The sequence below is a fragment of the Chiloscyllium plagiosum genome, unplaced genomic scaffold (genome assembly GCF_037043375.1).
Source record: "Chiloscyllium plagiosum isolate Xiang-an unplaced genomic scaffold, Cpla_swu_hap1 HiC_scaffold_24, whole genome shotgun sequence".
NCBI lineage: Eukaryota > Metazoa > Chordata > Chondrichthyes > Orectolobiformes > Hemiscylliidae > Chiloscyllium > Chiloscyllium plagiosum.
In genome coordinates, this window is record NW_028270162.1 from 16,073,514 (window position 1) to 16,099,955 (window position 26,442).

At 42.3% G+C, this 26,442-nt stretch overlaps 1 protein-coding gene across 1 annotated transcript in view; it reads left to right on the top strand.

The window, feature by feature from the left end:
- foxn4 (forkhead box N4) overlaps positions 1-26,442 on the top strand; it is a 44,458-nt gene that overhangs the window by 424 nt on the left and 17,592 nt on the right. The window contains exon 2 of the mRNA XM_043715301.2: positions 234-331. Coding sequence (XP_043571236.2) covers positions 252-331 — 80 coding nt within the window. The 5' untranslated portion in view covers positions 234-251. The remainder of the gene's footprint in view (positions 1-233; positions 332-26,442) is intronic.

The window sequence follows — 26,442 nt, forward strand, 5'->3', positions numbered from 1 at the left end:
GATTTGCTCTTCCAGAAGAGTGGAATTAATTTACTCCATAGTCTAAAATATTGCTATTTCAGCGACTGTATCTGTTCGATTTGTGATGTTTATTGACACCCGAATGTTTGCCTGTTTTTTATTGGGGGGGGGGGTGTTTCTTTGGGATGAAATGGTTTTGCTGAAATGCTGGATAGCTACAATTTAAAAGCTACGAATTGGTAACTAAAATCATTTTGCTTTCTCCCTACCAGTACAGTCTCTGGAAGGCGATGATAGAAAACGAGATTAGATCGGAGATGTCAGGGTTACTGAGGACTTCGGGACATGATCATTCAGCGCAGGATTACAGGTAAAGTCGGGAACACGCTGAGGGAGTGGGTGGGGGGGGGGGAGATTAACTCAAATAGCAGTCACTACTAAAGAGGAAAGGCAGTCATGGTCTCTCTCGCTGTGGTTTCACATTTAACACTTTAAATGAGATATGGCGCGATCCGAAATGTTTTCCAACACCCGATTTTTCACACGCTTGGCGCGAACAGGTTCAACAGAAAACAGTGAAAAGAAAATTAAATCTGCAAGTTTAAAGGGGTTCAAGTTTAGAATAGTGCGGTCAGATCTTTCCGAGGGCCGAATGGCCTCCTACTGTAACTTTCTTAAAATTCCTCTTTCCCATTCTGAACTTTTGGGGGCGGGTTGCTGTGACTTCACTTTAACGACAACACCGTTCTAGAAAAGAAAGTATCGAGCCATGGAAATGGGAAACTGGATAAATCTGGATGTGATACCGGGCATTGTTTAGAGTCGTTTCGTTTGGACCATTCCACTGCCTCCCAGCCCATCCCTCTCTCCTGTTCTTCCACAAGGTGTCAGTTCCTCCCATTCTGTTGACCTGAGTCAAATCCTGTACAGCAGTGGGACTCTCTCCAAAATAGGTTTCACCTCCCCACCCCCAAACTTCTGGGACGGAGTGAAGTAGGCGGGACAGGTCTGTGGTGCAATGGAATAGCGATGGGAAAGGATTGACCGCGATGTTTTGTTTCTGGAACGATTTTTGGTAATCCTTTAGGGGCCCCGCTGAAGTCCAGCTCCCAGGCCGTGTCTGAGAGCTCAGTGGCCGTCTCTCTTCCCCGGCGCGGTCCGCAGTCGCTTTGATGTGGTGCCAATGTGTCTTTGAACTACTCCCAGGCAAGGGAAAGTCCCACTTCAGGATAAATTTCTTCTGTCTGGCGCTCTGTCTGGTCTTAGGAATTCTCTTCCACAGAGACCAGTGGGGGTTGGCTCATTGAATATATTCCAGGCTGAGAGATAGTACTGACAAGGGCGGCGAAGGGCGAGTGGAGTTGAGACCGCAGTCTTGTTTGAGTGGTGGAGCAGGACGGATGGACTGAATGGCCTACTCCTGCTTTGTTATGAGGAATGGCCTACTCCTCATTTGTGGGATGAGTGTTGCTGGCTAGTTCCACATTTATTGCCAGTCCCCAATTGAGAAAGTATTGATGAACATTTAGAGTAAGAGACGTCTATAGTACAAAAAGAAGTCTCTTCGGCCCATCATTTCCAAGCCAGTCCAAAACAAGCATCCAACTATTCTAACCCCATTTTCCAGCATTTAGTCCATAGGTGCACATTTCTTCAATTTTATGAGGATTTCTGCCTCTTCCACCCTTACAGACTGTGAGTTCCTGATTACCACCTTCCTCTGGGTGAAAAGAGGGATTTAATTGCATTGAAAGCTGTTCAAAGAAGGTTCACTAAACTGATTCCTGGCATGAAGGCTTTGTCTTGTGAATTAAGGTTGATTAGGATGGGCCTAGACTTGAGTTTAGAAGAGCAAAACTTGACTTCCTTGAGTATTTAAGAAAGTTGATAAGGACAAGCCAGGGAACTATAGACTGGTGAGCCTGATGTCGGTGGTGGAAGTGAGTACTGCAGATGCTGGAGATCAGAGTCAGCATTAGAGTGGTGTTGGAAAGTGAGGCGGAAGATGAGGCATTCTTCCTCCAGGCGTCGGGTGGTAAGGGAGTGGTGATGGAGGAGGCCCAGGACCTGCATATCCTCGGCAGAGTGGGAGGAGGAGTTGAAATGTTGGGCCATGGGGTGGTGGGGTTGATTGGTGCGGGTGTTCTGGAGATGTTCTCTGAAGCGCTCTGTAAGTAGGCATCTAGTCTCCCCAATGTAGAGGAGACCGCATCGAGAGCAACAAATACAGTGAATGACGTGTGGACATGCAGGTGAAACTTTGATGGATGTGGAAAGCTCCTTTGGGGCCTGGGATGCAGGTGAGCAGGGAGCTGTGGGCACAGGTTTTGTAATTCCTGCGGTGGCAGGGGAAGGTGCCAGGAGGGGAGGGTGGGTTGCTTCAGGGCATGGACCTGACCAAGTAGTCACGGAGGGAACGGTCTTAATGGAAAGCGGATAGGGGTGGGGAGGGAAATAGATCTGTGATGGTGGGGTGTGCTTTTAGGTGGTGGAAATGGCAGAGGATGATGTGATGTACGTGGAGGTTGTTGGGGTGGAAGGTGTGGGCAAGCTGTTGGAAGGAATCCTGAGGGACAGGAATTACATGAGGGAAAGGCAAGGACTGATTAGGGATAGACAACATGGTTTTGTGCATGGGAAATCATGTCTCACAAACTTGATTGCGTTTTTTGAAAAAGTGACAAAGAGGATTGATGAGGGCAGAGAGGTGGACATGATCTATATGGACTTCAGTAAGGCGTTCAACAAGGATCCCCTTGGGAGACTAGATAGCAAAGTTAGATCTCATGTAATGTAGGGAGAATTAGCCATTTGTTTACATAACTGGCTCAAAAGTAGAAGACAGAGGGTGGTGGTGGAGAGTTGTTTTTATCAGATTGGAGGCCTGTGACCAGTGGAGTGCCACAAAGATCGGTGCTGGGTCCTCTACATTTTGTCATTTATATAAATGATTTGGATGTGAATATAGGACAGCAAAGAAGGTTACCTTACATTACAATGGGATCTTCATCAGACAGGCCAATGCGCTGAGCGGCAGATGGAGTTTAATTTAGACAAATGCAAGATGCTGCGTTTTGGGAAAGCAAATCTTAGCAGCACATATACACTTAATGGTAAGGTCCTAGGGAGTGTTGCTGAACAAAGAGACCTTGGAGTGCAGGTTCATAACTCCTTGAAAGTAGAGTCATAGGTAGATAGGATAGTGAAGAAGGCGTTTGGTATGCTTTCCTTTATTGAGTATTGAGTATTGAATACACAGTATTGAGTGCAGGAGTTGGGAAGTCATATTGCGGCTGTACAGGACATTGGTTAGGACACTTTTGCAATATTATGTGCAATTCTGGTCTCCTTCCTATTGAAAGGATGTTGTGAAACTTGAAAGGGTTCGGAAAAGATTTACAAGGATATTGCCAGATTGGAAGATTTGAGCTATAGGGAGAGGCTGAACAGACTGGGGCTGTTTTCCCTGGAGCACGAAGGCTGAGGGGTAACCTTATAGAGGTTTATAAAATCATGAAGGGCATGGATAGGATAAATAGAGAAAGTCTTTTCCATGGGGTCGGGGAGTCCAGAACTAGAGGCATAGGTTTAAGGTGGGAGGAGAAAGATATAAGAGAGACCTAAGGGGCAACTTTTTCATGCAGAGTGTGGTGTGTGCGTGTGTGGAATGAGTTGCCAGAGAAAGTGAAGGAGGCTGGTACAATTGCAACATTTAAGAGGCATTTGGATGGGTATACTAATAGGAAGGGTTTGGAGGGATATGGGCCGGGTGCTGGCAGGTGGGACTAGATTAGGTTGGGATATCGGGTTGGCATGGACGGGTTGGACCGAAGGGTCTCTTTCCGTGCTGTACATCTCTATGATTCTATGCCAGTAAAAGATTTTTCCTCACATTTCCTTGAAACCTCTTGTCCAGTACCTTAAACCTATAACTGTTAGTCATTGATTCTTCCATCTTGTTTACCTTTTCTATGTCCCCCATAATGTTTTACATCTAAATTATGTCCCTCCCAATCCCCTCTGCATTAAGATGACATGAAGCCATTAGTTGCCATTCTGTCCTAACTTAATTTCACAGAGAAATTTACCCCAGCCTGTCCAATCTCTCTTCATAACTAAAACTCTCTAGCCTCAGCGACAACCTGGTAATTATCCTCTGCACCCTCTCCAGTGCTATCACATCACACCTATAATGTGGATTCCAGAACTGCACACAATACTCTAGCTGTGGCTTCACCAACATTTCATACAGTTGCAGCATAACCTCCCTGCTCAAACGCTATGCCTTGACTAATAAAGGCAAGTATTCCATGTGCCGTCTTATGAAATTTAACACGTGATATGTTGGCAAGATAGATAGCTCGGGGTGATCTCACCTTCATATTTCCTGCATGGGGAGATGCTGGTTGGATCAAATTTGAGAAAATTCATAAAACTGAAAAGAAAAATTCACCTAAATAATAGCTAGGTTTGAATTTAAAAGAATCTTATAGCAATCACCTTGAGTGTATATTACTAGTAAGAAATTAAACATCAAAATAGTGTTGAGTAAGGTCCAGTTGATCTGGTGGGGGAGGGGGGTGGAGGTGGAGGGGTTACTATGTGGTGAGACGTTTATAGGATCAACTCTGCAGTAAAACTTTGAACTGATATGCTAACACTGCCTTCCAGTGCAGTACTGCAGTTCTGCAGTTTGGGAGCTGCCTTTCTGTGATTCGTGCATTTGATCAAGGCCATAGTTCAGTCTGGTATTAAACATCCTATCCAATTAGCCAAGAGATCTCCTTGTGCCCTGCCTGACAAAGACTGCTTAAAATCAGACAGGAGGCCATTTGGCCCATCTTACATGTGATAGCTCTTTGAAAGAACAACCTAGTGAATCTTTCTCCCTTGCACTTTTCCTATAACCCAGTGATTTAGTCAAAAATGTTAATTAATCATTAAGGTTGCTGCTCTTCTTGAGTAGTTGCTGGTACAGATTTATTGTCCAATTAACAGTCAATCACATCATTAATTGTATCAAATGCTTCATGACATCTTAATTCTTTAATTATACTGTTTAAAAATTTGCAATGATTTTTATCTGAACCTTTTTTGTAAGAGAGGTTCCAATTAGATTAGATGCCCTACAGTGTGGAAACAGGCCCTTCGGCCCAACAAGTCCACACCAATCCTCCGAAGAGTAACCCACCCAGACCCATATCCCTCTGACTAATGCACCTAACACTATAGACAATTTAGCATGACAATTCACCTGACCTGCACATCTTTGGACTGTGGGAGGAAACCGGAGCAAACCCACGCAGACACGGGGAGACTGTGCAAATTCCACACAGAAAGTTGCCCAAGGCAGGAATCAAACCCAGGTCCCTGGCACTGTGAGGCAGCAATGCTAACCACTGAGCCACCGTGTCACCCATGTAATGCAATAATTGATTGAGCATGCATTTGGAAAGGTGGCTGCCTGACCGCGGTAACATTTGGCAGGTTCAGAAAAGGTTGCATTCTGTCCTAACTTAATTTCACAATGAAACTGGATTTCCTTTTCTGGTCTTAATGTGATATTTACTTTGCCCTTGAAAAAATGTTCTTATTTGATTGGATGAAATTCATTAATATCAAATGGATACATTCAAAACAGTGCAAAGTTGTTGAACCCCATTAGCTATTTGCTGAGTCCTGCATTGTGTCACGGTACATGATGGAGCTTCTTTGTCATGCAGGATGCTTCACTTATAACATTGCTCAATGGGAAGTTCTGATTTTGCAATGCTGCCTAAAAAGAGTAAGACAGATAGTGTTTACAAATATTTGCAACTAGATTTTTGTGATTTTAAAGGAGTTACCTAAAATGAGACCTTTGCATTCATATAAATAAGTGTCTGCTGAACCTTTCTCCATTCTGTCAGGGGAGGTGGAGAGTTGTGTCATATTTGTTGAGGTGGCATAACATATAAATGTGGTATTAATGTGTTTAAAAGTGACTTGTTGGTATTGTGTGTAAACAATTGTAGAAAAAAGTTAGTAATGTCAATAATAATAAAGTAAATCCTCTTTAACAATAAGTTTAGGTGTCATTTAGTGCATAAAGGCAGATTTTCATGAGAGTTCACCTCAGATATTTAATATTGGATGGTCTATTATGAGAGAATTTGTGAGAGAATTTATAAGGAAAGATGGGGTATTTTGTCTCTGCTGTTCTATCTAATGACACACATCATCTAATTAGATCCAGCCAAGGCCAAACGTATAAGCTAGTTATGTCCTTTCAACAGAAAACTATTGCAAAGAATTATCATTAAGCTTAAGTCCCTTGTTGGCTGATGGCCCTGTTTCAATGGTGATTGCTGCAGAGAGTGTCAAAGGAATCGGATCAAAAAAGTGGCCAAGTCCAATGTTTGTAAGGAAGCTGGATTACTGTGCTGAGCGAAATTATTGTAGCTCTACAGTTGTCAATTCAGAACCTGCATGCTGTCAGACTTGGCTACTGCACTGAGCTAGTCTCACTCCCTTCACGGTAATCTCAATGTTCAAACAAAAATACATTTTTCAAAAAGGTACAATCAACTAAAAAGCAAACTTATTTTATTTGAGCATAATTCTTTGAGGGTGTTGGCTTTATATGTACCTTGTTTAGTCATTATACATTTAAATACCAAAGCAGAATTGACCAAAGCTTGGACAAGACCTAGAAAATTGCTTAAATATTTGCTATCGTAAATGAAATAAATGTTATAGCATTTTCGTTGGTATTCTTTATATAAGGAAGCATTAAGGTTTTATATTTTGCTCTATGTGTGAACCATACTCTGTATGAATGTAGTCATAGAGTCCTTGGAGAATATTTTCATATGCATTCTCTGAACCAAATGAAATTGTACCCACAACACCACTTGCTGTTTTCCATTGGAACCCTACTGTCATCCTCCTCCCAAAAAGCTGTGTTGTTTGAGCTGAAAAAGCTACTGTTTTGTTTTAAATAAAGCTGTTCTTCTTGAAGTGAAAATAACACATATTTATTGAAGGACAACATATCTCTCATTTTGATTCAAGTTTTGTTATCATGAATTCTAACCCTCTGTTCCCTGCAGATCAGCTAGAGTGGCAGGCATGATACTGTGCATATTGTATATGTCTCTGCCCCAAGCTGAAATAAGGTAAGTGCACATCTTGAGAGCCGAGTGTCATGGAGAGGTTGACTGCCCACCTGGGCTGTATTGAAGTGTGAAGGTTTTCCTGATAGCACAGGCATTAATTACGTTTTATTTTTTGTTGCTTTTTGCAAGTGGTTTCCTTCCCTCAACAACTGAGAGGAGATTGACACCACGGGCACCTGTAAATGGTTGAGGTATCAGAGGGCGTGAGATGATATTTTTTGTGAAAACTATGACCCTGAAGGGTGCAATATATGTAACCAATGGCACATTGGAGCACCAGCTCATGGTATCATAGAAAGTTGGTTTTCTGGGGAAACACAGGAAAATGAAGTTGAGGATTGTCAGATCAGCTGTGATCTTATTGATGGAGTGGAACTTGATGGGCCGAATGGCCTATGTATCTCCTACATGTAGAACATAGAACATAGAAGAATACAGCGCAGTACAGGCCCTTTGGCCCTCGATGTTGCGCCGATCCAAGCCCACCTAACCTATACTAACCCACTATCCTCCATATACCTATCCAATGCCCGCTTAAATGCCCATAAAGAGGAAGAGTCCACCACTGCTACTGGCAGGGCATTCCATGAACTTACAACTCGCTGAGTGAAGAACCTACCCCTAACTTCATTCCTATATCTACCCCCCCTTAATTTAAAGCTATGCCCCCTTGTAATACCCGACTCCATACGCGGGAAAAGGTTCACACTGTCAACCCTATCTAACCCCCTAATCATCTTGTACACCTCAATCAAGTCACCCCTAAACCTTCTTTTCTCTAATGAAAACAGCCCCAAGTGTCTCAGTCTTTCCTCATACGATCTTCCTTCCATACCAGGCAACATCCTGGTAAACCTCCTCTGCACCCGTTCCAGTGCCTCCACATCCTTCCTATAGTATGGCGACCAAAACTGCACACAATATTCCAGATGCGGCCGCACCAGAGTCTTATATAACTGCATCATGACCTCAGGACTCCGGAACTCAATTCCTCTACCAATAAAAGCCAGTACGCCATATGCCTTCCTCACCGCACTATTTACCTGGGTGGCAACTTTCAGAGATCTGTGTACATGGACACCAAGATCCCTCTGCTCATCCACACTACCAAGTATCCGACCATTAGCCCAGTATCCCATCTTTTTGTTATTCTTCCCAAAGTGAATCACCTCACACTTAGCTACATTGAATTCCATTTGCCACCTTTCTGCCCAGCTCTGCAGCTTCTCTATATCCTGCTGTAACCTGCCACATCCTTCCTCACTGTCAACAACTCCTCCGACTTTCGTATCATCCGCAAACTTGCTCACCCAACCTTCTAACCCCTCTTCCAGGTCATTTATAAAAATGACAAACAGCAATGGTCCCAAAACAGATCCTTGCGGAACACCGCTAGTAACTGCACTCCAAGATGAACCTTTACCATCAACTACTACCCTCTGTCTTCTTCCATCCAGCCAATTCCTAATCCAAACCTCCAACTCACCCTCAATGCCATACCTCCGTATTTTTTGAAGTAGCCTACCATGGGGAACCTTATCAAACGCCTTACTAAAATCCATATATACCACATCTACCGCTTTCCCCTCATCAACCTCCTTCGTCACCTTTTCAAAGAATTCAATAAGGTTTGTGAGGCACGACCTGCCCTTCACAAAACCATGCTGACTATCCTTGATCACATTATTCCTATCCAGATGTGCATAAATCCTATCCCTTACAATTCTCTCTAAGACTTTGCCCACAACAGAAGTGAGACTCACCGGCCTATAGTTACTAGGGTTATCCCTACTCCCCTTTTTGAACAAGGGAACCACATTTGCTATCCTCCAGTCTTCTGGCACTACTCCTGTAGACAAAGAGGACATAAAAATCAAGGCCAATGGCTCTGCAATCTCCTCCCTTGCTTCCCAAAGAATCCTAGGATAAATGCCATCAGGCCCAGGGGACTTATCTATTGTCACCTTTTCCAGGATTTCCAACACCTCTTCTCTACATACCTCAAAGCCATCCATTCTACTTATTTGTGACTCAGTATTCACATCGACGACAATGCCCTGTTCCTGAGTAAATACTGAAGAAAAGTATTCATTCAGTGTCTCCCCAATCTCTTCCGCCTCCACACGCAACTTCCCACTACTATCCTTGACTGGACCTATTCCTACCCTAGTCATTCTTTTATTCCTAACATACCTATAGAAAGCCTTAGGGTTTTCCCTAATCCTACCGACTAAGGGCCTTTCATGTCCCCTCCTTGCTGCTCTTAGCTCTCTCTTCAGGTCCTTCCTGGCTACCTTATAACTCTCAATCGCCCCAATTGAACCTTCACGTCTCATCTTGAGATAGGCCGCCCTCTTCCATTTAACAAGGGATTCCAATTCCTTATTAAACCACGGCTCCCTCGCACGACCCTTTCCTCCCTGCCTGACAGGTACATAATTATCAAGGACACTCAATAGTTGCTCCTTGAACAAGCTCCACATATCATTTACACTCTTGCCTTGGAGTCTACTTTTCCAAGCCACACATCCTAAGTCATGCCTCACCGCATCATAATTTCCCTGACCCCAGCTATAACTCTTGCCCTGTAGTACACACTTATCCCTCTCCATCACGAGAGAAAAAATCACCGAATTATGGTCACTATCCCCAAAGTGCTCACCTACCTCTAATTCTAACACCTGGCCTGGTTCGTTACCCAGAACCAAATCCAGTATGGCCTCACCTCTTGTTGGCCTGTCTACATATTGTGTCAGGAAACTCTCCTGCACACATTGAACAAACACTGACCCATCTAACGAACTTGAGCTATAGCTTTCCCAATCAATATCAGAAATGTGATGTAGCTGCAACCCCATCTTTGTCAAGCTTTCAGTCTCAGTCATGATGCTGTGAGTGATGGTTGGCTAATTGAGGGACTAAAATGATCCAGATCATTCTAGTAGACGTGTCAGTAAAAAAAAACTGTACAGCTCCATACACACAAGCTTGACCATTGTGGAAGGAGTTGAACGGAATTAAAAGTCAAGACTTGCATTTACATAGCACCTTTTACAAATCTGAATACCTGACATTGACATCTGGGGTTTGGGGAAGGGTGGAGAAGGGGAAAAATCAGGAGCAGCAATTACAACTGTTTCTTTTTGTCTTTCCACCCTACAAAAAATAAAATCAGAGCACAGGGCTCTGAGGAGAATGGGTGATGGAGGCTGCTTGATTCAATTTCATGATAAATCTCAGAATGTGTGTTAATTGCTGCACCATTAGAAGTCAAGAAAACTGGAGAGTAAGTCTAATCTGACTTTCCCTCACTCCTCTTCCTCTTCAAGTCCAGGTGAACAGAAACAGTGGCTGAGAACCTAAGGATAAGTCACTTGCATGTCCCCACTGCCAGCGAACAGTGACTGACAAAACCATACTCCTAGGACTATTTAAATCAAAAAATGCTTTGCAGACAGGCAACTCTTTGAAGAACTGATGATATTCTTGACATAAATATCCATTACATATGAATTTAAGAAAAAAATTGTACTGTTAAAGCGGACATGTGCTAAAGTATGGGTGAATCAACAATTAAAAACATCCATTTTAAATCTCCATCTTGCAATAATAATTTGTCTTATAAGTTTAAAATGGCTACTGCAGTCACAGTGACCTTGAGAATGGAGGCAACTCTTTGAAGAATTGACGATATTCTTGACATAAATATCCATTACATGTGAACTTAACAAAAAAATTATACTGTTAAAGTGGACAAGAATAGATTTGATAATCTGACAAGATACCTTTGTTGAAGGGGGTAAGCTATTTTAGCAGTGATGCCAAGTGAAAGACATTGGTGAGAGGAATAGAAGGTAGCTGCAGCTCTTCACTGCATTTCACACCCAGAGACCTCTCAGCAAATGAAGTCACAAGCAAAGGAACAGTCACACTGGAATGTAGATCCTCTTGTATAAATGTGGTTAACTAACCAAAAAAAATCATTATATTCATACACAAGTCCACACCCATTGTAGGATAATCTGCATCATTCATCCAATTTCTTTGTGTCTGATTGCAAACTGTTTCTCACTTGTTTTGGAATAATTTTATCACCGTCATTTATCCTTGGGTGAGATTGTCACGAGATAAATTCTGATCTCCCTGCTATTGGAAATATGTTGTTGAACTTGAAAGGATTCAGAAAACAATTACAAGGATGTTGCCAGGGTTGGAGGGAGAGGCTGAAAAGGCTGGGGCTGTTTTTCCTGGAGTGTCAGAGGCTGAGGGGTGACCTTATAGAGGTTTATAAAATCATGAGGGGCATGGTGAATAGCCTAGATAATTTTTTCACAATAGGAGAGTCTAAAACTAAAGGTTCAGGGTGAGAGGAGAAGGATTTAAAAGAGACCTAAGGGGCAACTCTTTCACACTGAGGGTGATGCGTGTGTGCAATGAGCTGCCAGACGAGGTGGTGGAGGCTGATACATTACAACATTTAAAAGACATCTGGATGGGTATATGAATAGGAAAGGTTTAGGGGATATAGGCCAAAAGTTGGCAAATAGGACTAGATTAATTTATGATTTGGAGAAGCCGGTGTTGGACTGGGGTGTACAATGTTAAAAATCACACAACACCAGATTATAGTCCAACAGGTTTAATCGGAAGCACACTAGCTTTTGGAGCGACGCTCCTTCATCAGGTGATAGTGGAGGGCTCAATCCTAACACAGAATTTATAGCAAAAATTTACAGTGTGAATACAGCATCACTGTATTCTAACAGATGAAGGGCTTAACAGACAATCAATTTTTCAATGTATAATTTTAGTTACATCACACTGTAAATTTTTGCTATAAATTCTGTGTTAGGTTTGAGCCCTCCACTATCACCTGATGAAGGAGCGTCGCTCCGAAAGCTAGTGTGCTTCCAATTAGACCTGTTGGACTATAACTTGGTGTTGTGTGATTTTTAACTAGATTAATTTAGGGTATCTGGTCGGCATGGATGAGTTGGATCGAAGGTTATAACTCTACCTCAGTGCCTTAAGTCCACAGTATGAATGTAAAATGAACAATATGTTTTTAATGATATTCTGGAGTTATTATGAAGTGGTCATGAATCAGGATTGAAGAAATTTGATGTCCTCAATTCGATTGCACCTGTGTCCCAACTCTATGCTGTTTGATATTTAAATCATCAAAAGCTCTTCTTCAGACTTTAACTTACTCTCAAGTGTCCATTCTTCTAGTTTTAAACCCCTAAGCTCTCCTTGTTCCCTCTGAGATGCATTAATCCAATCTTTGCACATAGCCTCTGGTGCTTGCATGAGAATTTTCAGTGTTCTGCAGCATCAGATGGATTGTCAGCTTCTGTCCTTGCCATCCTCAGAATAGGGGATCCATCCCTTAATAACAACTGCAACTGAAGAAAACAATTCAAATTCTTGTAGAAAAATGTAAAAGCTGCCATAGCTCTGCTCCTTCATTGGAGAGAGGGGTCGACTGGTGGTGGTTTAATCTGAGGGTCACCATACCTTAGGCAAGGGGAGAGGTTGAGATGGAGAGCCCTTCATGGTAACCTAAAATCATATTTTACATTCAGTTGACATCCTGCTTCTCTTATACTGAGGTATATACAGGAAGTGATTATTGTACGCAAGGAGTTGAGTTGTGTAGTAGCCCCAGAGTGTGCATATTGTTGTGTATTCCCTATATGTTATTGTAGGGTATAAAGGGCAAAGTTATACACGTGTTGCATATGGGTAAGATGGTGATATCTGCACAGATTGCATATGATGCCCCTCTGTCTTCACCACTGTTTAGTTATCCTGACATCTCCTTGTTTTGTAACTGATCCCAGTAATGTTTCATTTTAAATGAAGAGGATACATACTGTCCACTATATCAAAGGCTATTCCTTTAATGTTGTTGTTATCCAGCTACATTTTGAATATCCTTCATGTTTTTGTCAGGCAATATTATTATTAAAGCAATAATGATACTGCCAATGTATTTCATATTTTCAGAAAGCAGTATTATCATGTCCAGACAACCAATGTGGGAGAGACACATTATTGGTTTTTTGAACAGTGTAAGACTGCCTGTTATTGTAGCCATCTGCCTTCACCTTCTAGTCATTGAGTCATAAAGCTGCACAGCACAGAAACAGACCCTTCGGTCCAACTCGTCCATGCTGACCAAATAACATAATCCAGTCCCATTTGCAAGCACTTGGCCCATATCCCTATAAACCTTTCTTATTCATATATCCATCCAGATGCCTTTTAAATGCTATTGTTGTATCAGCCTCCACCTCTTCCTCTGGCAGCTCACTCCATACACATACCACTCTCTGCAGGTCCTTTTAAATTTTCCCCCTCTCACCTTAAATCTACACCCTTTAGTTTTGGACTCCCCCACCCTGAGGAAAAGACCTTGGTTATTCACTCCATCGATGCCCCTCATGCAGAATTGTTCATTGCAGTTTAATTTCCTGAGTTATACATTCATTTAGAATTAATCAGCTATCATCTACAGCATCTAGGAGAAATTGAAGACTGCAGATGCTGGAGATCAGAGTCATGAGTGTTGTGCTGGAAAAGCACAGCAGGTCAGGCAGCATCCGAAGAGCAGGAGAATCGACGTTTCAGGCATAAGCCCTTCATGTATACTCATTACTGCTCACTTTGTAATACCTGCATGAGAGAGTGCTTCAAAATGTCAAAACAGGTCTTTTTCCTGGTTTCTTAAATTAATAGTTATTCATTGTACAACTTTTAAGTGCATAAAAGTGAGGGATCTCTCTGCAAGGAGACGTATGCAGTGTCTACAGCAAAATTCCTATTTTATTTTCCACTGATTTACCTCAACTCTAACTTCCCACTTCGATGATATATAATTGTTTATCCATCACCTCAGCCACCCTGGTGACCTTCTGAGGCCAATTATTTCTCTCTTCTTCTCAAGTTCTCTATTTGAAGGTTGTTCCTCCCCATAATTACCAGAACCATTACCACAGGTTGGGCAAGGAGACAGGTCCCAGTTCACTCAGCCAGATAAAGAATTAATGCCCAGGTTGCTGGCACTGATCTGAGTCAGACTGACCATCCAGCCACCAGTGAAGAGTCTTTGACCTGTTGTGGTGACACACACTTTAATCTGGATGTTGTCATCCGGTGCTGTGGATAGTGATGAGAGAGGTTCCAATTTCTTTCTACCACATGTCTGACCAGAAATCTCTCCTGCTGTTACTGCCTACCATTGGCATGTGTTGGAATGATTTATCAGTTGACATTCAGCCTGGTTGGCTGTATTATGAGCATACGTTCCTTGGGCATCAAGTCCGTGAGTGTTTGGTTCAATGGTAGGACTGTTCAAAACCTCCCTACAATTGATTTAGTATTTGATCATTAGCACAATCTACTTTTCGCTGCACCTCCCATCATTGCTGCAGATTCATTTCACTGGGAGACTTGAGACAGAAAACTATCTCTCACCATTCAGGCAGGTTTCAAAGTCAGATCCAGGTGAATGGATAGTTACTGCACAATCCAGTCCCATTCCCAGTTTCATTTGGAGTTTTCAATGCATGTTGCTGAGTCCCAGTGGCTGTGTGCAGTAACTACAGCGGCCTTTTGTGAATGAAAGCATTTTACTTTTTGTGTTTTGCATTTATTATTCTTTACAAAAAATTAATATCTGTTTAAATGGAGAATGCTGACAGAATTTGCTAACCTGTGTCAAAGAAGCTGAGATTCTGAAAGAAGCTGAACAGGCACAAACAATTGAAATGTTGAATCACACCTTAATCATTCTGCAGACATTAATTCAACTCTGTCACAGCCACACTGGACACAACTCCTGGGCAGAAGTCAAGGGACACGAATAAAATGCATATTGAAGTTGAGCACTTTTGCCTTTGCAAGTGTATTGTTTAAAAGGAGTTTTTTAGAGTTCCACTGGGACTCATCCAATAAAGATAATCCTTGATCTTCAAACAGAAACAAAAAAAAAACAGGAATGTTCCAGGTTTAGCTGATGCTTTTCCCATTCCATGACCCAGACTGCAGTGGATCAAGATGGGTGCAGATTATCATAATCTCATTGGGAAATAAATGCTGACCTTGCCAGTGATGCCCAAATCCTGTGAATGAATAATAGCACCAAGGTAACCAATTTTCAGCCAGCACAACAGTCAATAATACCCTTTGCTTTGGTGTCCCAGATCTAACATGGACCGAAATCAGCTAATGTATCACTAGCCATATTGGAAGGTGCATATGTGCACTGGCTCATCAGCATCAAGCTCTGCCCTAAAGGTGAATAATTGGCTACAACCCAAAGTGCAGGGTTTAGGATTTATCTCACATGAAGGATGATACCCCTGTCTGAACTGTCAGCCTCGGTTATGTGCTCAAGACCATGGAGTGGGTTTGAATCCATGATCTCCTGGCTCAGAGTTAAAACTGCTACCCACCCACTGCTGAAGGCTTAAGGTGCTGAAGTTTAACTAGCTAAACTAGTGAAACCGAATACAGGGCAGAGGTAAACACCTCCTTCTTTAACACTGACTGTTCTTACAGTGTGAAACAGCCCTAGATAGGTTCTCCTTCCAAGTTGAATTAGTGAGCCAGACTGGTTGGTTAATGATGCTCTCCTCTGAATTATACCAGCCTGCCTCAGCTATGAGGGTTACCATGTTGGCCTTACACACCACACACATTCGGAATTTCCCTTCAAACCAAGAAGAGCCAATTACAGTCTCTTTTCTCTCCCTCCAAACCCAGAGGACGGTATTTATTTCATCAGACCACCATCAAATGTGGGTTTAAGTCTTCACTGAGTGGACAATAGATGAGCAGTTTAATTTACTATCAAATGGATTCCTGCAGTCATAATGTAAACATACATCTACAGAACACGGTTTCTTCAGCTTGAGCTGCATTCCTGATATTTCTGGTATTTCTCAAATATGCAAGTTCCAAAAAACCTTCACTATCCATAAGGATTAATTGGAAGCATTTCATTGCAGTAGGATATGCCAGCGGCAGAACACTTGCTTTGTGTATTCCATATTGCCATTAATGTGATCAGATTAGGCATGGAACTCTGGATATATCAGTGGATGGTCTCATATTTGCAGCCAAACAGTACAATGAAACTTTTTCCTACCACATGTGTGACATCACTGGGTACCTCTCTTGCCTCTGAGTCAGAAGGTTGTGAGCTCAAGTCCCAATCTAAGTCTAAAAATGAAAATTGACGATCAACTGCAGGACCCAATCCTGTGCTTCACTGTCAGTAATGCTGTCATTCATGTCAGATTTTGAACTGCGATCCCATTTGCCTCTTCTGGTGGACCTATAGATCACTTAGATCTGTTCTGAAGAACAGCAGGGAATTATCTCTGGAGTTCTAACCAATACTTATTCTTTAATTGAAATGACAGAAACAGTTCATCTAAATATTTTCATGTTGCTGTTTGTGGGATCTTGCTGTGTGAAAAAAATGGTTCAAGGGTATTTCATTGATGAGAAAGCATTTTGGACCGTCCTGTGGTCATGACAGGCACTATATAAATGGAAGCCTTTCTTTCCAGCAGCTGTCATCTCAGGGTTCATGGGTAACCTTCTTCAGTTTGGTAGAATGTCTTCATCTGGGCACTTTGTAATGTTCCGAATCCCTTGATGTTCAGGAAATCTGGAGGTGATATTGTGCATGAGACAAACCATTTAATTCAGGTCTTTGTGTTAGTTTATCACTGAGGTATTGAAGCTTAGCATCAATCAACATCTTCAGAAGAAGAGTGGGGCGGTGACAATCAAACTGATTACAGAAATTGTGATGGGCTGACATACCCTTTTTCAAAGTAAAAGCAGATGTAGATGTGAACTCAGACTTAAATCTTCGAGGAATGTTTTATGTTTAGTCTTCAAGTCTCTCATGAGGATTTCACTCAGCCTCCATTGCTTGTACTTTATCTCTCCAACCCCACAATCATACTTTGAACCATATTAATACTGCTTATAGAGTCAGAGAGTCATACAGCATGGAAACATTTGGACCCTTTGAACCAACCAGTCCATGCTGAACATAATCCCAAACTAAACTAGTCTCACTTGCCTGCACTTGGCCCTTACTTGAACATACTACTTAGTGTTTCAAAGACATAACAACAAGCATCAGTTCATTCATTATAATGGCAGAGTCTGAGAGATACTGGCAAGTGTTCACAGTCCATATTATACATCTTTGAATGAGGGAGATATTAAACCCCTAGAAGAGTTGGGTGAAGGGGGACCCAGGGCTGAATCTTATCAGAAATTGGCTGTGCCATTTTTGATGAGTTTCCTGGAGAGTTTCTCACCATGAGCCCTGGCGGGTTTCCTTGCACTAACTTCCCAAACTTGCCTCCCTATCTGTCCACCAGCTCCCTATGGCGTCCCACTCACCCATATTCTCCCACTTGCTGCCGGCTGAAGTACAGGTCACCATCAGGCCTGCCCAGGATTTCTAGCATCTGTGCCCAATCATGCATCTTGGCCAACTGCATTTCCCAGATGATCATTCTTGGTACCTTGAGTATTTGCCATGTTTACCAGTATGTGGCACGGGGTAAGGGTCATTTTTGGTAGTTCCCTGCCATCAGTCCCTTCATCTTTGCTTTGTCTTGGATGTAACAATTAATGGTAGAGGATATACCATCTTAGAGTATCTACAGAAGGGGCACTGTTCTTGAATTCTAAGAAGGTTTATTGCACGAAAGAAATAGGTACAAATACATTTGGACAGATATTACTATAAGGATTCAGGGAGCTGATACAGATACATCTGCCCCTCCAAAAGCTAAATTATAACTTCTTGTGTCTACCCCACAGACTGTGTTTGAGAGCAATAGAATGGTTGGAAGCAATTTAGCATGTACATTCAGAACTTTATTCATCTCCCTCTGAGCTTTTTTCAGCATAGTTAACCCATTTTACAATCACGTATATAACTTTACCAAGACTCCAACTTCACAAATGCGGGTGGGGACATTTGGCACTTTTTCTCAGAGTGCATTTTCTTCCGACTTGGAAGCATCAATGGCTCCTTGCTTGAGGAATACTGATCCCAGATCTGATCAATGGATGTGTCCTTGGCTCGATGATTAGATTAGATTAGATTACTTACAGTGTGGAAACAGGCCCTTTGGCCCAACAAGTCCACACCGCCCCACCGAAGCGCAACCCACCCATACCCCTACATCTACCCCTTACCTAACACTACGGGCAATTTAGCATGGCCAATTCACCTGACCTGCACATCTTTGGACTGTGGGAGGAACCGGAGCACCCGGAGGAAACCCACGCAGACACGGGGAGAATGTGCAAACTCCACACAGTCAGTTGCCTGAGGCGGGAATTGAACCTGGGTCTCTGGCGCTGTGAGGCAGCAGTGCTAACCACTGTGCCACCGTGCCGCCCTTCTTTCACTTGAAAATCCTTCACAAAGGACGTAGTTGCTGTGTAGGTATTCTTGTTGGTTTCTCACCATATGTGGTGGAACGTCAATCTCCTGAATTTCTCAGAAGACAGTTGTTCTGTTGAAATATTGATTTTTTAAAATTCTTGTAGTATCCTGGATTTCTGGAACAGGCAATCACCTTCTAAAATGGAAGAGATAGCTTCTTTTTTGCAGTATCCCAGATGCTTAGACCAGGCAGTTTCTTCTTCTTGATGCTGCCCTGAAGCTGTGCATGTTGGTCTGTCTCTCATTGAGTCATTACCTTCCATAAGTTGTTGGGTTGCTGCATAGGTTAGACATCTTCAGTCACCTATGGGTTGTTTGACTGAACTATTTTTTCGACTCTAAGTTGCATTACTGAAAGGCCACTCCTTACTCAGCACTATCCCTGTCACACTCATCAACTCATCTATTTTAGGAGACGGAGAATTGAACATTTTCACCAGTCCTGTGATGGTGGTGGTTTCCTCTGTGTTGACAATGGTAAACAGAACTTTTATGCAAACATAGGAACTAGGAGCAGGAATAGGCTTTTCAGTCCTTTGAGCCTGCTCTCCCATTCCATATGATCGTGGCTGATTCTCCGTCTCAATGTCATGTTCCTACTTTGTTCCAATATCTACCCTTGCCTTTAACATCTAAAAAAAAAATCCATCTTTTTCTTGAAGTGATCTCACTGGATTCTTTCTCACATCTGGATCCTGCCATGAGATTGGGAAGTTAAGTGAAGTCCATAATGGTTTGATTTCTGGACCAGTGTTTGGACAGCAGTTAGCCTCTGAATCAGTTGGACTCTAGGAAGTTGTCGATTACACCCACGTCTACTGACAAAACTGAGGTCGAGACAAGTATGCAGACTCAAAAGTGGAGCTGGTTGAATGTGAACAATGCACATATTTTCAACTCTGTCATGGGCCTTGTGTGATAGTGCCCCTGTAGCATTCCTAAACTTCTGTAAGTTACTCCTGTGCAGTCTTATCTGTACACTCATACTGTTGTGATAGGACAGTAACACTTGGTCCTGTATTAAGCACAAAATCAACAGGATTTTCATTGACATAGATTAACTCTGTGTCTTCTGGCTTGGCTGGATTTAGCTCGCTCCCCCTTGGGTGTCTTCAATGAGGCATCTTGTCCAATTCAGATAGATATCTTGTCTAATAGTGGTGAGTGTCCTACTTGAATTTCTTTTTACATATGTGACCAGCAGTACTTTTGCTGTTCTGTAACAGTGTCTTACATCAACTAGAAATGACGTACAGTTTTTAATATGTAATATTCCTTAGCGATGGTTAAATGTTGTTTGTACCTGAGTCCTGTTGATCTCAAAGCTGACACTGGTTTCAGCATTAGGTCTTTGTTTTGTTCTCTGTGTAGAACTTGTCATAAACTTCTCTAGAAGGTGTCTATACCATACAAATTGAATAGATTCTTTCACTGGTTGAGAATATTTTGGTTTCTGCTCTCAGGATTTGCCTACAAGAGTTTCTGGTTTCTGCTTTCAGCACAATTTGAATATATTGCTGAAAAGTTGAAGCTTTCTTGGACCATACAAAATCTGACAAAGTTTCATGGAATTCCAACAACAATTAATTCTTATGAATTCTGATTTCAAAGCTCCAAATTTACATTTTTTTCACAAATTTATAAAGGTCTACAGTTTCTGCTGGAAGCGAAACTCTTGTGTTAAATCTAGCTTTTTCAAGAATTTTATTTGTTCTTAAATAGAATTGCTTATCAAAAGCTCCTGAGACATCTTCAAAATGTCTGTAGTCTCTTTGATGTTTCGTCTGTTAATCGTGCCAACTTCAATTGTACCCACTGAGTAGTGTTTTTGCCCAGCTTTGGTGGCTGTTTAATTTTGAAGTGATGTTCTAACTTAAGAACTGTCACCACCATGAAGTCCAATCTTGTGTCCTGTATAGTCCTTTTCTGACCTTGCATCTACTAGGAATCATTATTTCATTCCAGTTATAGAGTCATAGAGATGTACAGCACAGAAACAGACCCTTCGGTCCAACCCGTCCATGCCAACCAGATATCCCAACTCAATCTAGTCCCATCTGCCAGCACCCAGCCCATATCCCTCCAAACCCTTCTTATTCATATATCCATCCAGATGCCTTTTAAATGTTGAAATTGTACCAGCCTCCACCACTTCCTCTGGAAGCTCATTCCATACACGTACCACCCTCTGCGTGAAAAGGTTGCCCCTTAGGTCTCTTTTATATCTTGCCCCCCTCTCACCCTAAACCTATGCCCTCTCGTCCTGGATTCCCCCCACCCCAGGAAAAAGACTTTTTCTATTTATCCTATCCATGCCCCTCATGATTTTATAAACCTCTAAAGGGAGGTTAACAGCCCCAGCCTATTCAACCTCTCCCTGTAGCTCAAATCCTCCAACCCTGGCAACACAACACCCTTGTAAATCTTTTCTGACCCCTTTCAAGTTTCACAACATCTTTCCGATAGGAAGGAGACCAGAATTGCATGCAATATTCCAACAGTGGCCTAACCAATGTCCTGTACAGCCGCAACATGACCTCCCAACTCCTGTACTCAGTACTCTGACCAATAAGGGAAAACATACCAAACGCCTTCTTCACTATCCTATCTACCTACGACTCCACTTTCAAGTAGCTATGAACCTGCACTCCAAGATCTCTTCAGCAACATTCCCTAGGTCCTTACCATTAAGTGTATTCCCACAAAGATATTTAAGTCTGTATATCTCAGTATTACTATAAATGTGCTGTTCTTTTAAGCTTGTACTCTTGTATATGCCAATATTATTTTAAATTGAATAATTATAAAGCTTGTGAGACTTGATACTGCAGTATTGCCTTTATTTGTTATTCTTTTTAAATCCGTATTTCCATAATACTGTGTTGAGTTCTTCAATAAAGGTTTAAATAATATTATTGACTGCTCTGTAGTAATTTACTTCTTTCAAGTTTGTAAAATTGTTTCTTTCTAATACTGTAAATTTGTATTGGCTTACTGGGTTTTCCAACCTTTTTGAGGGTTTTCCCTTTTTGAACAATTAAAATGGTGGATGCACACATCTTCTAAGGATTTTCTGCCTTCTGCTGGCAAGATGGAGTTCTTCCATACTTTTGTAGCGGGATGTTTTCCCAGTTTGCATAATCCAAAATATCAGCCACTTTGCTCGACATGAGTTTCAAAGTAAAGCCCTCTTCATCAAAATCCCAGTATAATTACAGAGCCCTGACCCTTTACACCTTTAATTTTCCTCGACTTTTCTTCTTTCACTAGACTCTTACACAAAACTGCTTTAAATTCACTTGGGTTCAGTTTAAATAAATGCTGAGGTCTTTCCGAGGCTGTGGTTCCAATCTAAATATTTTTCAGGCCCTTTCACTATTCCTTGTTCCCCTGGGGTATTTCTAACTTTACATTGTGGAGCCTTAAGATGCTGCTTACAAAGTCTCCATCACTAAGGCCTTAGCATTTCTAAGTGTAACTGGACTTTCTCTCTTTTCCTCATCCAAACATTTACGACTGCGCTTCTTATCAGCTTCTGGATGAAGTTTTGCCTTTGGAGTGCTGTGCTTGTCATTTTACTGCCTCCATAGCTGATGCTGTAGCTCTCTCTCTCTGTTGCGTTTCAGCTGTTAGCTGACTGTCTGTGTCTTCTTAAAGCATTGATGCTTTTAAAGTGTAGACCCACTGACTTGAAATATTTTCCTTTCTAATGGATTTTCTTTTTTTTTGGTGGAGGCTAGATCCACACTAGTACAACAATGTATTATTTTCTAGATGCCACTTCCTGGCACCTTTGTGATATTTGCTACCTCTACCAGTATGTGGTGCTATGAGGTTGTACTCTGCTACCAAATCCTCCATTGTCTTTACTTTGTCTCGGACCTGTGCATGTTAGTTGGAGAGAATACACCATCATGGAGTCGCTACAATAGAGCCCGTGTTCTTAGTTATCAAGAAGTTTACTGTGTCATAGCAGTGAGTTTTAAAAATTCAGTCATAGGATGAGGGCATCGCTGGATCTGCCAACATTTACTACCCAGAGGTCAATTAAGAGTCAGCCATATTGCTGTGGGTCTGGAGTTGCATGTAGGTCAGACCAGGTAAGGATAGCAGTTTCCTTCCCTAAAGGACATTAGTGATGGGGTTTTCCAAACAATCAATAACGGTCATCATTAGACTCTCAGTCCCAGACTTTTACTGAATTCAAATTCCACCATCTGCCATGGTGGGATTCAAACCCAGGGTCCCGGGTCATTACCCAAGTTTCTGGGTTAGTAGTCCAACAAACGCCTCCCTAAACAGTACAGATCCTATTGGTCAGGCATAATTAGTAGGACCTTAGGGGAGTTGTTATAGCTACATCTGCTCTCTCGAAAGCTAGAGTCAAACGTCTTGTATCTACCCACAGATTTTGTGTGATATGAGTAGAATCAGTGCAGCCGATGGAACATGAACATTAATCCCTTCAGAACCACTAACTTATACAACATCCATCATGGCACGTTCTTACTAAAATACTTTGTTCATAACTTGATCAGGAACTTTGATGATATTGAGTGATGCCATAGCCCTTATCTTAGTACCTGTGTCTTACACTCTCCCCAGGAACTGAATTTAAGGTCAACTATAACTCATGGCAGATGGGGGAAGAATCATCGAGAAAAAAGAACCCTAATGAAAGATCTGGCCACAGTTGAAGTAGTACCATCAACTTTGAAATAAACACCAAACTTATGTTTAAAAATCCTCAAGATCTTTAAGAGGGTGGGAAGATGGAAGGAAGAACATGGGTTTTGCAGTTTTGAGTTCCTGGGAAAGAATACGTCATCAGGGGATGGTGAGATGGGTCTTAATTTTGATAAACTGAGGTTGGAAATGGAAGAAGAGTATTCAAGAGGAGGAGAAATAATTTTTTAAAAATTATGAGGAGCAACAGCTGTGTGTCAAGGTTGGGTTATTAAGTACATTCAAAGCTGGGAGAGATTATTAATGAGTAAGGAAATTAATGGTAATGGGGAAAAGGCAGGAAAGTGGAGTGGAGGATTATCAGGTCAGTCATGATCTCAGTGAAATGGTGGAGCAGGCTCAATGGGCTGAATGGCCGATATCTTGTGGTCTTAAGGAAATGATGGTACTGTTAATGAAATGGAGGGAAGAGAGACATTTTACCTGTATTTAGGTGATAAGGTTTAATTCCGAGCATGTTATTTCTCACTGCTCCCCTCCCAGAATTTAGTTTATTCTGGAATCTCAGTTATAAATATATGTGAACGCATTTACCATTAATATCTTCTCTATGGTGTACAGATAACTGTAAATTACATACCTTTCTTACATTCACAATGTGGTGATTACATTGGTGTTGAAGCAGAGAGGAACATTAAATATTAAGAAGTTAACCATGGACAATTAGAGCAAACTATTTGACATCTCCATATTCTATGCCATCAGTGCAGTTTAACTGTGGTTTCATCAGCACACCATTGCTACACTGCCAGGTCATACAAACTTAAGTTAACATGCCCATCACTTCCAGGACGTTTGGGTTAAAAATCACACAACACCAGGTTATGGTCCAACAGGTTTAATTGGAAGCACTAGCTTTCGGAGCGCTGCTCCTTCATCAGGTGGTTCTGAAGGAGCATCGCTCCGAAAGCTAGTGCTTCCAAATAAACCCGTTGGACCATAACCTGGTGTTGTGTGATTTTTAACTTTGTACACCCCAGTCCAACACCAGCATTTCCAAATCAGGACATTTGGGGATAGTGCTACATGCATTCTCCAGAGTGATGCCAATAGTGAGGGTTGAATTCTTGCACTGGCTGAGGTTACCATTAAGCACCTTTTCAACCTTTCCCAACCTTTCCCCTCAAATTAGGTTTGAACCATCACCAGTTGTCTCTCTCTCTCTCTCCCTCTGTCTCTCTCTCTCTCTCTCAATCTCTCTCTAATGGGAGAGAGACTGCGCTATGGTTATATGAACTGTGGCAACTTTATTTTGCCCTAATTTTCACCATGCCCATTTTAAACAGCCTCAGTTGCTTTTAAGAGATGTTCCAAATACACTGATTTTCCCCTCAAACAGTAAACATCCCCCCATTTTCTTCTTGGTATTTCACACCACCAATCACCGCTCCGTGACAGCTACGCAGGTAAAATCACCTCTTTGGCTACATCTGAGAAGCCATGTGACTGTAGCCCAGAAGATCAATCCTAGTGATGTTCCTTGCATATCAAAACTGCTGTCTGGAGCACAGTAATCGGGAAGGCAATGGCCCAGTGGTATTATCACTAGACTAGATGATCCAGAAAGTCAGCTAATGTTCGGGGAACCCAGATTCAAATTTACGAATCTGGAATTAAGGGACTAACAATGACCATGAATCCATTACCAGGAGGAGGAGAAAACAACCACCTGGGTCACTAATGTGGAAACTGCCATCCTTACCTGAGTCTGGCCTACACATGACTCCAGACTTTTAGCTTCCTCCTGGGCAATTAGCAACTGGCTGCAAATGCTGGCCCAGCCAGCATGCCCTCATTCTGTGAATGAATGAAAAAAAAATCAACATCAGTGAAATGTCTGCTGGGGATGTGGAAAGGAGGAGGAGGGAGTGGGTGAGGGATAATGAGGCGGGATGGAGGAGGTGAAACCATTGCTCCAATATTACCGACTGAATGCATTGGTTCTCCAACTTAGTTATTTGTTCCCTGTTCTCTTACTGAGACCGTGATAAGTGTGACCCTGTCCACACAGTCTAGTCTTTTCAATTCTCTGATGGTTTATTCAGCTTCCTGAGAATTGCTGGGCTCAGCAATACCTCGTTCACTTGAAACCTTTGGCATGGGTTCATAAAACCTTGTTCCATAACAACATCCAGCGTTTAATCACCATGAGATTGACAAGTTCAAAAAAACTTACTGATATGAAGTACTGAAATCGACTTTATAAAATAAAGAATAATTTTCTGTTTTATTCACTATCAATCCAGAGATATTAAAGCAATGAATTGTTGAAATGAAAGGAGAAACTGGAGACTGTGATATCTTAAAAGAAAATGCAGATACACGGTTTAAAAATGGGTTTCTCCTTATGGGATTAATATATGAGAGATGACAAGGTGCAGTTGTAGTTGCTGTTAAATCAGTTCCTTTTCAATAATCGGCAACACCTCGAAGAGGTTAAGAATTCCACTTAGAATTGTGAGTGAGCCACACTGTGTGAAAGAAAGATCTTTGTGGATGAGTGCACAAGGTTTATTTATAGTGGAAAATGTATACGGTCAGCTCCCACCCACACAACTAAACATTTCAGTTAGTGACGGGGCAGAGAATCTAGCAGGCTCAGGTGGGGGGGGGGGGGAAGTTGGAGGGGGGTGTAGCGCTGATGGGGAGGGGGGCTTAAAAATGTGTTGCTGGAAAAGCGCAGCAGGTCAGGCAGCATCCAAGGAGCAGGAGAATGATGGGGAGGGCAGCAGGGTTGGAGTGTATACCAGGCTGAGGGGGGAATGGGGCTACAGCAGGCTGAAGGATGGGGGTGGGAGTGGGGATGGAGTGTGCACCAGGCTGAGGGGGAGATGAGGGGGAGGTGGGTATAGCAGGGGTGGGGGTGTGGGAGTAGGGATGGAGTGTGCACCAGGCTGAGGGGGGAGATGAGGGGGAGGTGGGTATAGCAGGCTGGGGGGGTTGGGGCAGGAGTGGGGACCGCGTGTATACCTGGATGAGGGGGAGGTGAGTATAGCTGGGCTGAGCGTTGGGGGGGTATGAGTGGGGATGGAGTGTGCACCAGGCTGAGGGGGGGAGATGAGGGGGAGGTGGGTATAGCAGGGG